At 41.3% G+C, this 16305-nt stretch overlaps 1 protein-coding gene across 1 annotated transcript in view; it reads left to right on the forward strand.

Annotated features, from left to right (window-relative positions):
• Positions 1 to 3971: 3971 nt before the first annotated feature.
• The window catches only part of SCUBE3 (signal peptide, CUB domain and EGF like domain containing 3), a 127935-nt gene continuing 115601 nt past the window's right edge, over positions 3972 to 16305 (forward strand). Inside the window, exon 1 of the mRNA XM_075853524.1 lies at positions 3972 to 4563. Coding sequence (XP_075709639.1) covers positions 4440 to 4563 — 124 coding nt within the window. The 5' untranslated portion in view covers positions 3972 to 4439. The remainder of the gene's footprint in view (positions 4564 to 16305) is intronic.

The following is a 16305-nucleotide window of genomic DNA, read 5'->3' on the forward strand; positions in this document are numbered from 1 at the left end:
AGTGTGTGCTGTGTGTATAATGTAAGTCTATATAGTGTGTGTCTGTGTGTATAGTCTGTATATAGCATAAGTCTATATAGTGTGTGCTGTGTATAGATTTTATAGTGTGTATAAAGTAAGTCTATATAGTGTAAGTGCGTGCGTGTAGTGTGTGTATATAGTGTGTTTGGTTTGAATATACCTGATAACTCCTTCCCCCCCAGAGCCATAAGAGTCGGACGCACTGACCCCCCCCCCCCCACCCCCTTGCAGTATAATCCACACATATATCCCTCAGGAGTTATTTTACTGCAAAAGGAGGGTTGTCTGACTGCTTAATGGGTAACTAGAGTTTTTTTTTTTAATTGACATGTCATAGTGGCATGTCAAAAGTTCTGATCGGTGGGGGTCCAGGCACTGAGACCCCACCAATTGCTAAAACAAAGTGGCAGAAGCGCTCAGGTGAGTGCTGTGACACTTTGTTTCTGGTTGTCTTTCCTCTGATAGCTGAGCAAGCAGTGTATGGGCTCAATAGAAAGCCTATGAGTCCGTACACCGCTCTGAGGAAAGACGATCAGAAATTAAGTGGAACAGCGCTCACCCGGGCCCTTCTGCTGCTTTGTTTTAGTGATCGGTGGGGGTCTCAATGCTCGGACTCCCATCGATCAAAACTTCTCACATATCACTATGACACGCCAAAAGTATTTTAAAAGTTTAGTTACCCCTGGGGGACTAAAGTTATTGGTCTGTGTTAATGTATGGGCCTGGGGTCCTAATTTGCTTAGGAGTTTGGTCTCGGGTGTAAAACAACTTAGGGTGTTTAGTTTCTGAATTTTTGTGCCGCTATAGATGCTGAAAATGGCTGGAGAATCGAGGGGCAAAGATTTCTCATCAGGAAACTGTGCAGTCATCAGGAGAAGTCGCCATAACGGTCTGTATCAGAAGGAGAAGAGAAGAAAAGAGAACGACTCCCATCAGAGAATAAATCACTTATGAGTCATTGGATTTATAGATCTGTCCCCTCTCCTGACATGTCCATTACAGGAAATCCTTGTATTCTATAAAAAGCCTTTGTGTACCCAGGACTAATAGACAAATGCGTGTTACCATTCCTATTGTCAGATGGATGTGTCTCTACACAGTGTGATACAGTCAGCAATGGTTGGAGACTGTCAGTATGTAGGGACACAGCCCTTTGACAATGGGAATCGTAACACTCATTTGTCAATTCTCACACAGAAAGGTGGTGTTTAATATAGACATGGTGTGGCAGGGCAGTGGTGGAGAGGGGGGTCCAAGCTTGAGGAACAGACCAGGGCCTATAGTCTACTTAATCTGCCACTGCCCCTAACCTTGCAGTATAGTAATTAGTGAGGGCTCTATGGGGTGGATTATTCCCCCATAGAGCCCTCTTCTATCAGTAAAATGCCCAGACCCCCCCTTGCAGTATACTCCCGGCCCCCCAGCGTCGGCCGACCCCTTTTAAATTAGATGGGGCAGGAAGCTGAGCGCAGTATAATCCTTCCCCATAAATCTACCCCCACTAATTTAAAAGTAATCGGCCGACGCTGAAGGGCGGGGGATTCTACAAGGGACGGTCTGAGCATCCTACTGACAGCTGAGGGCTCTATAGGGGGGGGGGGGAATAATCTTCCCCATAGAGCCCTCACTATCTACCATACTGCAAGGTTAGCGGGGTCTGAGCGTCTGACTGACTGCTGAGGGCTCTAAGGGGAGTCCACCCTCTTAAAGCCCTTAGCAGTCAGTTAGACACCCAGACCCCCACCTTGCAGTATAGTAATTAGTGAGAGCTCTATGGGGGGATTATTCAGCCCCCCATAATGCGTGTTGAGATCTTTGTAAGTCTGGAATGCTTCTGCTGAGCCCTCAGCCTTCAATGTTTTGAATGCTTTTTTTTTTTGTCTTGCCCTATGCAGTAATTCCCTGTTTAGGAATAAAAGGAGACCAATATGGATAGACATTTTGTTACCAGTGGGTATAAACTTACTACACAATTCATGTAATATATCTTTAAAAGCTCCACATTTATGTTCAGTATTCCCATTTACCATTAGATGATCCCAGTCAACAAGACTGTTTCCCTCAGTCGATAGAATTTTGCTTTCTTAAAATTCCAGGTTTTTTTTGCTCCCCTTCGTATTGCTTTATTGAACATTATATAAAAAATTACCATATTGTGGTCACTATTGCCCAAGTGCTGCTGGACCTCCACATGTGATATTGTATCTGGTCTATTAGATAAGACCAGATCCAGCACATTATCCCCTCTGGTTGGCTCATTAACCAACTGACTGAAATAATTGTCTTAAATTGTGTATAAAAACTTTGAGCTTTCAGCAGATCCAGCGGCCTCTATGTCCCAATTAATGTCAGGATAGTTAAAATCCCCCATAATAAGGACCCCAGTATTATTTGCTGCTTTTTCTATTTGTTGCAGCATTTCATCCTAGCCCGTTCTGCTATGTTCGGTGGCTTATAACAAACTCCAATTAGTAGTTTACCATTATTAACCGTTCCATGAATATTTATCCATAATGACTCCACGCTGTCACAGTCTCCCCCAATGTCTTCATTCAGAACTGGTCTTAGGCTGGATTTTACGAACAGACAAACCCCTCCACCTTTTTTTATCTTTGCTATCCCTTCTGAATACGGTGTAGCCCCCATATTTGTTACCCAGTCATGGCTCATCCAGCCAGGTTTCTGTTATGCCCATTACATCAGAATCCATGTCGGTCATTAGAATCTCCAACTCGTCCATTTTACTTGCAAGACTTCTTGCATTCGCCAGCATACCTTTAATCTTACCGACACCTTTAATATTCTTAGGTCCGTATTTTTTCCTAGTCACCTCCCTACTCGGCTTGCTAACCCCGGCCCCCACTAAATCCCCATTATCCCCTTCTGTATCCCACTCCCTATGTACTCTATCTAACCCTGCTTGTGTATCCCCACTCTCCCTCCCCAGATTCTAGTTTAAATGCTCCTCGAGCCATCTAACCATTCTTTCCCCCAGCACAGCTGCACCCTCCCAATTTAAATGCAGCCCGTCCCTACCATAGAGCCTTGTAGCCAACAGTGAAGTTCTCCATGAACCCAAACACTTCCTTCCTGCATCAATTTCTAAGCCACTTATTTAACTGCCTAATCTCCCGCTTTCTTTCTAGTGACACTCGTGGCACTGGTAGTATTTCTGAAAACACTACCTTTGAGGTCCTGGACTTTAGCTTCTCTCCTAATTCCCTAAAATCATTTTTAGGGACCTTCCATCTCCCACTGACTTTGTCATTGGTACCGATGTGTACCATGACTGCCGGGTCTTCCCCAACCCTACCCAGCAACCTGTCTATTCGATCCGCAAAATGCCGATCCCTAGCACCCGTCAGACAAGACACTGTTTGGCATTCACAGTTGCAGCGACAGATGACCCTATCTGTCCGCCTAATAATAGAATCCCCTACCACCGGTATCTGTCGGACCTTTGCTGCACTCCTACTTCCATCCTTCCTACAGCAGTCCAGTAAAATATATTATCTGCAAATACAGGTAAAAATGTAATAAGGGATATAAGTGATGTTAAAAATAAACTTTAGATACCGTATGTAACACAGCACAAAGGTGATATTCTCTTACCCACTGTGTAGAGAGTGGAGATAATAGCGAATTTAGCAAAAATATCTGAGAGTTTAATAATCTGTAATATAAAAGATTAGTACTAGTGCTAGAATTCACATAATATGAAAAATGAGCTCTCAATATAGTACCCAAATATCACCCGAGACAGGGCATCTATGGAGAGGAAAAGTGTATAGGAGGAGCATACCTCCCTCCTTTTCCCCCTCTCCTTTTGGTCCCCCCTCCTTTTTTTCCCTCCCTCCTTCTCCACTCTCCTTCCTCCTCTCCAGCAGGAACCTTTGTGTGTTGCAGCTGGTGAGGGGGGAGGTTTCACTCTATCTTTTCAGTATACAGACTCCTTTTTACCAGCAACACTTCTCCTGCCCTCATTACACTACAGATCTATTTTTATCTTATTTTTGTGAGTGGGAAGGGGAGGTGGGAATCCACAGTACCTTCATTTTAATTAGCATTTTACGTTTGTTTTTATTTTTTTAGCATACAAATAATGTGTGATATTCTATTGGATGATTTTTGCCAATTACAGCTACAATGCAGAGAAAATTGCATCTGTATTCAATGCAGTTAACTTAGCTCAGGTGTCAACTTTAGTAAATTGATACCTAGGTCTCTGCCATTGAGCAATATGATACTTTTATTAACACAGTAGGGTTTCTTTACTAAAAAATGTGCCCTTATAAAACATGTTGCATGGGAAATGAATAGCTCCTCTGGAAGAATATGTTTGACAGCTTAACAGAAGAAAGTTGTGCACGATTGAGCATTCAGATTAGATTTTTTTTTGTGTTGTAAGTTAGCCAAATATGTATTTTTACTGGCACAGAGTATGCACACCCATTGCCTTGGGTATACCTTGGGGTATGGTATACTTTTTATTTTTGCTCCTGTCTTACGCCGGCCACATCTGTTTCAGCGCAGCTAGCCAAGGTAAGACAACTTCTTCCTCCTGTACTTGGTATAACTACATGTTGTAGAATGTAGCTCAGCAGATATTGTCAGTTCTTTGCGAAAGCATGAAATGTTTATTAGTTGGGTATATATTATACTTTATTTATATATGTTTTAATATGGTTTGGTCTGCCTTAACTTTAAATTGCTTTTTCTTACTTTAAACTAAGTTTACAAACTATATAGAGTTCTTTACTTGCTCTAAGACCATTTTATATTAATTGGTATATAAATGCATTGAAAAGAATCTTTAAATGCTGATATGAAATTATCCTGAGGGCATATATTAAATATTATACGCTTTTAGAAATCTCTATGACTACATCATAAAATCTCGTATATACAGTGTCAACCCTTTTGTTACTGTTCCCATCACAACTTCAATAAGAGCTATAAAGTCAATGTCCCAAGTGAGATACCTGCTTAGATCATAACATTTATGCTGTTACATGAAAGAACATAAAATAGAAGTAAATGAAAACTTTTCACACAAAATAGCAAATATGTGAGTTTTAACGTATATAACAACACTAAAGATTATCTAATGAGTATTTGTCACTTAACTACTCAACCTTTGTTCTTGATGAGTTCATGAGACTTGGTGAATTAGAAATAACAGACATAAGGACATTGACATCCCTATAAGTATTCAGTGAGTATCTCATCATGAAATGTAATCTTGTCTCTAATAACAAAAACCCCAAACTCCAGTAGTGTCTTCTAACTATTTGTTAATAGAGTTCTTTGTAACACAACATCATGCAAGCTCATTATTCTCATACGTAAACCTAGTACCATTATAAACAATGCATTAAGGCAAATTATACACTTCTGCGTGTTGCAAGTAATATAAGCATCCAGGTTATCCTGTTTGTGCATTATTGTGCTTGTGCACAGATTTTCTGTCCCATCTTTGTTCTGACCTTTGAATTAGTTGCTTTTGAGGGCTGAGCTAGCCTATGATGTGTTTTCTTGCTGCTGTTATGAGGCCTCTTGTTATTTTTTGACATTTTTTAGCTATGACTGTGGATGTTTGGTGGGGTGGGGGAAATCTCAGCCCAAGTGTTCAGGGCCAGAGGCTAGCAGTCTCGGGTGGCGGGGGCTACGGTATAAGATCTCGGCTTGTATAAAAGCCTTTGATACGTCACATAATTAAAAACAGCAACTAGGGAAATGACCATGAGGTACAAAGTTAAGACATTCTTGCAAGACATGCTCATTACATAAATATCTGATATCATTACACAAAAAGGACACAATGGTAATATGCTATACTACATTCGGTTGTCTATCTATCTATCTATCTATCTATCTATCTATCTATCTATCTATCTATCTATCTATCTATCTATCTATCTATCTATCTATCTATCTATCTATCTATCTATCTATCTATCTAATCTATCTATCTCTCTATCTATCCATCTATATCAGTTCTGTCTGGAATACTTTATCATTAACATGTAATATACATTTTTAGCATTGTTGTTGATATTATTGATACAATTGTAACCTTTTATTTCATGTTGCTTATATAGCACCACTATATTCCGCAGCGCTGTACAAAGGCTGGCATTACTTACATGAGTCCTGTCACCAAGGGTATCCCCTATCTCCCACCCACACACTAAGGCTCATTTACTTTCTATAAAATTGGCCAATCAGTAGGTTTTTTTGTAGTAATGTGAGGAAACTGGAGTACCCATGGAAAACCCAGACAAGTATGGGGAGAACATACAAACTGTGTGCAAACTTGGTTGGCAAATGTTCCTCATAGACTCACTTGAACCACTGAGTATTAGGCCTCATGAACAACTTCCGAGTTGTATGGAACGGTATCGATAGAATTCTATGAGGCTCTACCGTACCTTGTTTGCCTCCAGTCTATATAGAGGTTATTTTTATATCGGATTCCATATGAATAAAAAAAAATTGTGCCATACTCCTTCAAATGTTGTATTAGAGCTATTCCCTCCTAGAAGCATTGCTGCTAATAGAGCGTAAGCATGTAATATGGTAATGTACGGGGCTCAAAATGACAGCATGCGAAGTACATAGAAACAAGTCATAATATGACATGACTGAAGGTACAATTGTTACCAAGATCAAATCTATTATTTATATTAGCGAGTGTATCAATAGATATATCTTCATGTTCATGTACACTTGAATTGGCATACAGTAAAGAATGTGCCCATTAAGGTAGTCATTTGTGTTGTACATAAATAATGATAGTAAAGTATAGTAAGTAAAATACACTATTCACAGTGTACAATGTATACTGTACCAATATTGGATTTCCAAATGATAGATTCTTAAGGCCCTTTTACACTGGCCAATTATCGTGCAAACGTGCGTTCACAGAACGCTCATTCCCGATAAGTGGCCTGTTTAAACAGCTGATGAACGAGAAAACGCTTGTTCATCGGCTGATTGCATAGTTTTATATGCAGAGATATTATCGTTGTCGGCAGCACATCTTCCTGTGTAAACAGGGAAATGCGCTGCTGACATGATAATAATGGATGGGGATGAGCAATCGAAGTAACAAGTGCTTGTCCCCATACATTGCTCCTTGTGAAAGGCGCAAAAGAGCACCGATCAATGAGCTGTCTCGTTGATCGGTGCTCGTTTACATGGCATAGGTCGGGCCGTGTAAAGGTATCTTAAGTCCAGAAGGACACAACAAATCTATTGATAATGTTGAAAAACTCACATTCCTTTCTTTTCTTCCACATTTTCTTTTTATTATTTGTCTTAGTCTGATTTCATCACAGAACATTAACCGGTTGAGAAACAGGCTTCTTTGAGCCTTCAGGACAAGACACCACTTAGCCATTTTTTAGCACGGCAAAGTTAAATGGCAAAAACTTTTTTAGTTCATGGGCTAGCGACGTGAGTTTGCGACATTTTCTTTCGTGAACAGGTTTCTTTTCTTATCAATTTTATGTTTTTTGTTTTGTTTATCTAATTTTTAGACTTATAGTTGAACTTTTTTTTACACAAATATGCTCTTTTACTTTCTCGCAATATTTTTTTTTTTGTAAAAATACAGTGCCTACTACTGACGGCATCCCAGCTGCCTCTATTCTGTTAACAGCACTCATTGAGCTCTGTATGTAAAAGAGTGAAGCGGTGAAGACCGTTTCTGTATTCTCTCCAGGGTCTGATTGATCGCTCGGGCAGCCAGCTAAGGCCATACAGTGGGAGGTATGGAACCAGAAAAGAGAAGTGTACTAACTTTAGTTATACCAGCTCAGAAGATAAGCATCTATATACAATGCATTTGGAAAGTCTTCTGTTGATTTCACATTTTTCACATTTTGTTATGTTGAAAAATTCAAGTTTTTCCCCGCCATTTTGCACTCAATACCCCATAATGACAAAGTGAAAGCAGAACGTTAGTAATCTTTGCTAATTTACTGAAAAGGAAAAATGAAAATCTTGCATTGACATAAGTATTCAGACCCTTTACTTAGTACTTAGTTGAGCACCTTTGGCAGCGATAACAGCCTCCAGTCTTCTTGGGTATGATGCCACAAGGTTTGCGCAACAGGATTTGGGGATTTTCTGCCATTCTTCTCAGCCGATTCTCTCAAGCTCTGTCAGGTTGGATGGGGACCGTAAGTGTTTAACCATTTTCAGGTCATAACCTGATAACCCCTTTGAAAGCTCCATGCAGATGCTGCCTTACCCAGGATCCCTGTGCTGGGTTGTCCAATGGTAACAAGGCTAGACTTACAGAGGATATTCATGTTTGTTGTTTTTTAGTAAAATTATATAATAATTTAATTGTCTTTAAAATCAGAACTGGGAACTATTGTATGACAAAAAGTTGTAGATAAATGCTTACTAGTAAAACTCATGTGATTGAAAATTGCTTGTCAACTCTTTCACAGTTTTGCACCTGCTATATTTTTAGTACAAGTGCGACACCTACCCAAATATAGTGGTATGACTCATGTTTATCTTGCGATTCATGTTTCTTTTTGGGAAAAATGGTTTGTTTATCAAGTTGTAGATCACTAGCAGAGACTTATTTCAGTGACTGTATGGAAGTATAAGAGATATAAAATGTTCTTGATTTTTTAAAAACTCTAAAAAAATATTTTTTTACCAAAATAGATCTTTAAATAATTTTTTGTTATCATCTCTTTTGTGTGGGCACTAATATGTTGCACCCAAGATGAGCCACACTGCCCTTCCAGTGTCACCCAGAATGGCTTCCGAGCACCAGCCACAATAACCTCAGAGTAGGGCTGGGCAATTAATAAAAAACAAAAAAGAAACCGAAATTCAGCGCACATAACCGCACATTGGATGCAGATACAGTTAAATCCAATGGCAGAGCAGGGGGCCGTTAGCCATCAAAAATACTAAAACATATAGTGCAGGGTAGGCTCTAGGGAATTTGGCCAAAAGGGCGAGCGTCAAAAAAACGCCCTCCCCCTTCAAAATCAAACAATGCTTACAATTAATAATAAGAGCAGAGCAAGCACCTGTGTATAAAAGATAGAATGGGCATAGCTCATAGGCAAGGTACTGCTTCTCATCCTGGTCAATCAATTTAATGTGTTTCTTTAAAAAAGTAGATGTAACTAGGAAAAAGCCCCCTGTAGTGCCACACAGCCCCCTGGAGATAGGGCCACACACAGCACCCTGGAGATAGGGCCACACACAGCAACCTGGAGATAGGGCCACACACAGCACCCTGGAGATAGGGCCACACACAGCACCCTGGAAATAGGGCCACACACAGCACCCTGGAGATAGGGCCACACACAGCACCCTGGAGATAGGGCCACACACAGCACCCTGGAGATAGGGCCACACACAGCACCCTGGAGATAGGGCCACACACTTCATTTTTAGATCGTGCCACACTCCCCTCTGTAGATAGTGCCACACACTCTCCACTTTATAGATAGTGCAACACTTCCCCCCTCTGTAGATAGTGCCACCCTCCTTTTTAGATAGTGCCACACTCCCCCTGTAGATAGTGCCCAGGTGCCCCCAAAACAAATTAAAAAAAGCATATTCACTTAGTTCTGTTCCCGTAAAGAACGGAGCTCCACAGCCCCTTCAGTCCTGTAGCCTATGAAGCATCATGACAGGATTCTTGTATAGTCAGGCGCATTCCAGTTATATCATCGCGCCGGCATGGAGCCTGTCCCAGCGTCTTATAGGCTGCAGGCCTAATGTGTCTTGTAGCCTACTGAATGGCAGAACTAGTGCATACTATTCAATTGCATCTGTGCCCTGATGATGCAGATACAATTGAATATGAGGGGGTGGAGTTTGCCAAGACACATGCCGGAGGTTGCAATGTACTGCTTATTCCTGCTCTGGTACTGTCACTATGTATCAGTGGTTCTGGCGCAGGAAAATGTAAGCCCTTTTTCCACTCCCCACCAGCTTTCCCAGCCATCGGCGCCCCGGGCAGTTGCACACCCTGCCTGAAGCTAGAGACGGCAGTGATATAGTATATCTGAAAGGCAGTCAAGTTTCAAACCTCCTCCATCACTATATAAATGTATAGACCTACAGAAATTCTCTGAACTTTATTAGATTGTAATTTCAGTTCTTGAAAGGTACTAATACTTCTTGTCGAGGTCCAGGTCAAAGGGATTCTTGGGGGCAATGCTTCCTGGGAAAAGTTTGCAAAATAGCTCACTTCCAGAAGGAAGAAATTAGTCTCTGGTTTGGCTATTAGCCTGAGTCATGTTTCAAGGCTCTATAAAGGGTCAGACAATGACTAATAGGGTAGTCACACCATAGGTGGCACTAAAGATTAAAAAAAAATTCTTCCAGCAAAGTGTCATTTTGCATCATTTCAGTTCTCAAATTTTGTGAAGGACAGATATATCATGATTGTTGAGTTCATCTAATAAACTTTATGTGGTGGATTGTTGCAAGTGGTTATAGTAGTAAAACTCGGTTATACCAATACCTACTGTATTAGGTCATAAATTCATATAAGTTAGCATTTGTAAAAGATAGTGCAGAATGAGACTATAGTCTATTCTTGCACTAAAAGAGTTTCTGGAGTGGCTATTTAGTTTGATAATCCTCTAAGAACCCAGAATCTTTACAATTGCAAGTAGGGACCTTGATGTTGGTTTCTAAAATCAGGGTGTTCTGTAACCCCCTAGAATAGGAGGACCAAATTTGTGCCCACTGCTCCTTTAGCAGCTTGACTCCCAGGTCCCCCTCACATCTGTGAACATATTGGTAGGTGGCGACCAGATGAAATTGGGGTAAGATTAGAGTAGAGAAAGAAAAGGGAGCCTGGCGGCATTTCAAATCAAATTGCAAGAGTACAGGGGGAGTGTGACTTTTTTTTTGCAGGGAGCAGAAAAGATATTTGATCTACAGATACCAAAACAGTTCTCCTTCTGGCTGGGAAAATTTTCCTTGCAATGTAGGACATTGTTTAACACCCAGGATAGATGAGAAGTGGTAAACTTTTTTGAGGCCTGCTGCAGACCAAACCCAAAACATGTGTGGGGTCTCAAGGCCAAAGGGGAATAGCATGTTACTGCAAATTGGGGCAAGGAAAAGAAATGGCGAGATAAATTTGTCAGAGTACTTAACTGAATCCAAGATCTGAAAAGAGTGGATTAGAATGGAGTTACTGACAAAAGAGTGCTGGGAGGGAAGGAGCCTAAGGAGTCCAGGTAAATCGGGTGACATTCTGGTGCCTCAAGGGCAAGCCAAAGTTTGGGTTAATGCACCCAGTGTAATAAAGTGCCAACTGGACTAAGAATATTTGGTAGTATTTGGTTATATTAGGGACCCCCCAGAACCCCTTTTGATCGATGTTAATAAACATGGCACAGTTATCTCTGGGAAAACCACCCTGGCAGACATATTTATTGATCATGCTCTGTAATATTGAGAGCCAGTGGCCAGGGACTGGGATTGGGAGCATGCAGAAAAGGTATTGGGAGAAAAAATATTTTCAATGTGTGCCTAAATCTTTAAGAATAGAGCAAAGAAGTTGTAGTATCGGGGGGTAGTTGGCTGCAAATATGGAGTGTAGATCATTGGTGAGGCTAATCCCCAGGTATCCAAGATGACCTGATGACCATTGGAAAGGGAAGTTTGATTTTAGGAGTGTGACCACCTGATCGGGAAGCGAAATATTCAAAGAGATCAATCGATAAGAGACCATGTCGATGGCCTTCTTGAAATTAAGGGAAAAGAACATAGCCTTAATGCCCCTAAGTTAACAGCCATGCAGCAGGTGGACGGCCCTACGTATGTTGTCAGAAAAATTCTGCTTCCTCTTTACCTAGCGTTAAGTAATATGATCTTTCTAAAATAAATCACTCTATTCGCCTTATGGTGCCATTCTACTTCCCATGGGAAATCTTTTGAGATCCATTTATAAATGATAACCAATCTTGCCAGAAACAAAATCTTTCTAATTAGTTTGCTACAACCACAAGACCGGAGGTGCCAAAAATAAATAGCATCAATAAATTGGAACCTCTTTCCGAATTAATTTAGAAATAGATGCTGCTAGTCCACTCCAATATCTATGTAACTTGAGGCAATGCCACAACAAGTGGATGAGATCTGCTTGGTGCATACAGCATTTCTGACAATTATCATTATTCCTTAACCCCATTTATATTCCTTTAAAAACGTTGGCGTATAATAAAGTCTATGATTGATCATAAAACAAATAAATCAGTGATCGTGATTTAATGATGCTTCTGCGATATGTTTATAAAATAACCCCAATCAACCCTAATCTCAAGATCCTTATCTGATTTTCCTTGTGCTTTAATAGGATTTCCTTCATCCCCTAAAAGTATTGTTGTATATAGCGAGGACAAATGTCCCTTCTTACTGTTTAAACATTCTAATGATTGAAAAAGGTGTAAGAACGAACCGTGATTTATATTTAATGGCCAGAGGGGCGTGTTTAATTTGAAAATATCTAAACAGACCGTAATCAGGGACCTTGTACAGTCTCTGCAGTTCAGTAAAATTTTAGTTGTGAATTATTAAATAAATGTGATATCCTTGTGATGTGATGCTTTTTCCAAAACAAATAGTCTGGGAGGCCGTCAAACTCACCAATATTCCTATTCTCCCATAGAGGAGTGACTTCAATAAAGGTATTAATTTTTTCAATGAGTTTGACAGCATCCCAGACCCTCTATCATACATAGGCCGAAGTCCCAAATCAGGAGAATTCAGAACCCCGGCTTCTAGACCTTCGAATATATTAGACCATTTGTCCCCTAGTGTTTTCAACAAAAATCTATTAGTCCCCAGGCCCTTCCTGTCCAGAAACTGTTGGAACTGAAGCTAAAAAGTACTTCCACCAGTCAGGAATTGCAAAGCCCCCTTTGGTTACTGGGAGAATAAGAACAGAGAATTTAATTAGATTTTTTTCCGGTTCCAAATTAGGTCATTAGAGGTAGCATCTAGAGTTTTAAAATTTTTCCCCGGCAATCAAATCGGACAGATGGAGGAAAAATGTAATACTTTAGGTAAAAAAAAATTTGATCAGTGCAATTTTTACAGCTCTGGTGAATGGTAACTTATTCCATGCTTTAACTTTCCCCCTCAAATATGCAAACAGAGGAATTATAATCAGTGTAATGTAGTCAGCGAGATCCCTAGACATTTTCATGCCTAAATATTCGAACACCTCAACAGAATGCAAGGAGGAAATCTTATCGGGTTTAACCTTGGTTGATGTATTTAACAAACTAGATTTTTGACAATTGAAATTAAGGCTAGCCTACTCACCAAACTCTTGCTATCGCCGAATTACATGGTCGAACGAGGATAAATCCCCTATAAACAGAGGAACATCGTCTGCGTATAACGAGATTTTATCAACCTTATTACCCATTTGGAAACCCACTATATTCTAAGAAGTTCTTATCTTCATTGCCAAAACCTCAACTACTAAAGTAAATAATAGGAGGATAGAGGACAACCCTGCCGCACTCCCCTTTCTAAGTTAAAGGGAATGTGTCGCGAATGAAACCTTTTTTTTTAAGTGTCGTTACTTATTGCTATTATATTTTTTAAGTCTTTTGCTGTATTTTTTTTTCTTCCATATGGTGGAAAGTATTACAAATTAAATAATAATTTGACATGTTTTCCTATGTTGGCTACCAGGGGGAGCACTTCCCAGAATTACAGCAAGGTGAATAAGGCAAAGCAACCTGACTCACAGCTGCCGTAAATGTGGGAGGGAATCTCACCCCCCCTCCTACAAGCCAGGAAAAGGTGTCTTCAAATTGCTAAGCAGTGTCCGGCAGCCATTTTGGGTGTGATTCTGCAGCTGGCAGAAGTTATAGGACACACCAAAATGCTAAGGGTATGTTCACACGCTTACTAAACAAAGGGAAAACCGCTCCTGATTTTCATCCATTTTTTAATCAAACGTAAGTTTTTTACGGCCGTTTTTGGAGCTATTTATCTATAAAGTCAATTAAAAACGGCTCCAAAAACGTCCCAAGAAATGATGTACACTTCATTTTGGTGGGCGTCTTTTTACGTGCCGGTTTTGGAAAACGACCACGTAAAAAACGCCATGTCGGAACAGAACGCCGTATTTCCCATTGAAACCAATGGTCAGATGCTTGTAGGCGTTCTGCTTCCGATTTTTCAGCTGAAAACATTGTTTGTGAACTTACCTTTAGAATGATGAAAGTGAAGTGAATGACTTTTCAGTTGACCGGTTCACACGCCGTGTATTTGACACGTTATTTTTTTGCACATTTTACGTGCCAAAAACCACATAAAAAAAAATGCTTGACTTGATTACTCTTGATTTTGCGTGTTTGGGGGATTTGTGTGTGTGTGGGGGGGGATGTGCTTGCCGCTGATTCTTCAAAACAGCTGATAAGCGGCTATGAAGTATCAGCGGCGCCCGTGCACACTCCGCTCTGCCACACACACACACACACACACGGGAAAAGTCTTACAGGGGGTAGTCCAGGAAAACATGGCGCCGCACCTGTCCTCAGGTCGTGTGTGGTATTACAGCTCTGTCCTATTCACTTCAATGGAGGTGAACTGCAATACCAGACACAACCTGAGGACAGGTGCGGCGCTGTGTCTCCCATCCGGACACCCCCTTCTGTTCTGAGATGACCCAACGGGGGAGGCTGGTGTCAGAGCCACCCACCGCCATCACTGCAGATAGAACCACACAACTACGGCATGAGGGCAGGGCTTGTCCTGAGTGAACTGTATCTTGTTATGGACAGATTTATAGTCACATGAACCCCATCTGATGAACCGGTAACCTAGGTCCAATCACATGACAGAGGGGGATCACCAAAAACCCTGTGCACCCTCAGCCCATCCATCCAGCCCTTTCCTGGTTATATCTGCTTCTGGGAAAGCTGGGTGACCACCATTACCCTCTCCTACTGGAGTGTGTTTGGCGATGTGGCTAATGAACCTCTCACACTCCAGTAGGAGGGGTAATGGTGGTCACCCAGCTTTCCCAGACCCCTTAACGGTAAATCTCTCTAGTTGTGCTGAGACTGTTTGGGGATGTGACTAATGAACCTCTCAGTCTAAGCACAACTAGAGAGATTTATTGTTCAGGGGTCTGGGAAAGCTGGGTGACCACCATTACCCCCTTCTACTGGAGTGTGTTTGGGGATGTGACTAATGAACCTCCCACACTCCAGTAGGAGGGGTAACGGTGGTCACCCAGCTTTCCCAGACCCCTAAACGGTAAATCTCTCTAGTTGTACTGAGACTTTTTGGGACTGTGACTAATGAACCTCTCAGTCTCAGCACAACTGGAGAGATTTAACGTTCAGGGCTTTCCCAGGACAGTTACATCATGTGTCCTTTATACAGGGGGGGGGCCGTCGGTGGGGGGGCCGTTAGGGGGGAGGGTCCCGTCGGGGGGGGGGGCCATCAGGTGGGGGCACGTCGGGGGTCACGAGAGCGGCGGTCTGTGAGAGAGAGAGCGGGACAGACAGAAACACACATCTTACCTGCAGTGCAGCTGGTCTTCATGATGGCGCCTGCTATCTCCCTGCAAACAGCTGCTCTGCTGTGTGACTCTGACCTGCGTCTGCGCAGTACAGAGACAGAGAGCAGAAGCAATAGACGGGAGCCGTTCATTGACTCCTATGTACTGTAGCTGCCGTATTCCATTTCTGTATGTGTCGTTAATCGACATATACAGAGATGAAAAAAAAAATGGCAGCCCCCATAGAGAAGTAAAAGAAAGAAAAAAAATAAAGTACAACACAAAAACACAAATAAATAAAATTTATTTTAATGACATACTAAAAGCAACATTATATAAAAAAGATTTTTTTCATGACACCTTACCTTTAAAGTTAGCTCATTTCTGACCGTTTATGCCTACTCTGGCCTGTGGTTGTCTATACAGTAATTTAATCGAATTTATGAATTTTACCAATACAACCCAAAATCCTAAAAAGAAAATGCCATTCGACAACATCGAAAGCTTTCATAGCATTGATTTAGAGGATAGCACTCTTCTTAGCGTACACTTTCACGTATTGTAAATTAGCAAAGACTCGGTGGACGTTCTTTACCATAACCCTGCCCGGAAAAAACCTGGTCGGGTCCAGGTGAATTATACTGTTCATTACCTTCATCAGACTACCGGCCAAAACCTTGGACAACAGCTTGACGTCGGTATTCAACAATGAAATAGGCCGGTACAATTCCGGCAAGAGAGGGTCCTTATCT

Source organism: Rhinoderma darwinii, chromosome 2 (genome assembly GCF_050947455.1).
Source record: "Rhinoderma darwinii isolate aRhiDar2 chromosome 2, aRhiDar2.hap1, whole genome shotgun sequence".
Classification (NCBI taxonomy): domain Eukaryota; kingdom Metazoa; phylum Chordata; class Amphibia; order Anura; family Rhinodermatidae; genus Rhinoderma; species Rhinoderma darwinii.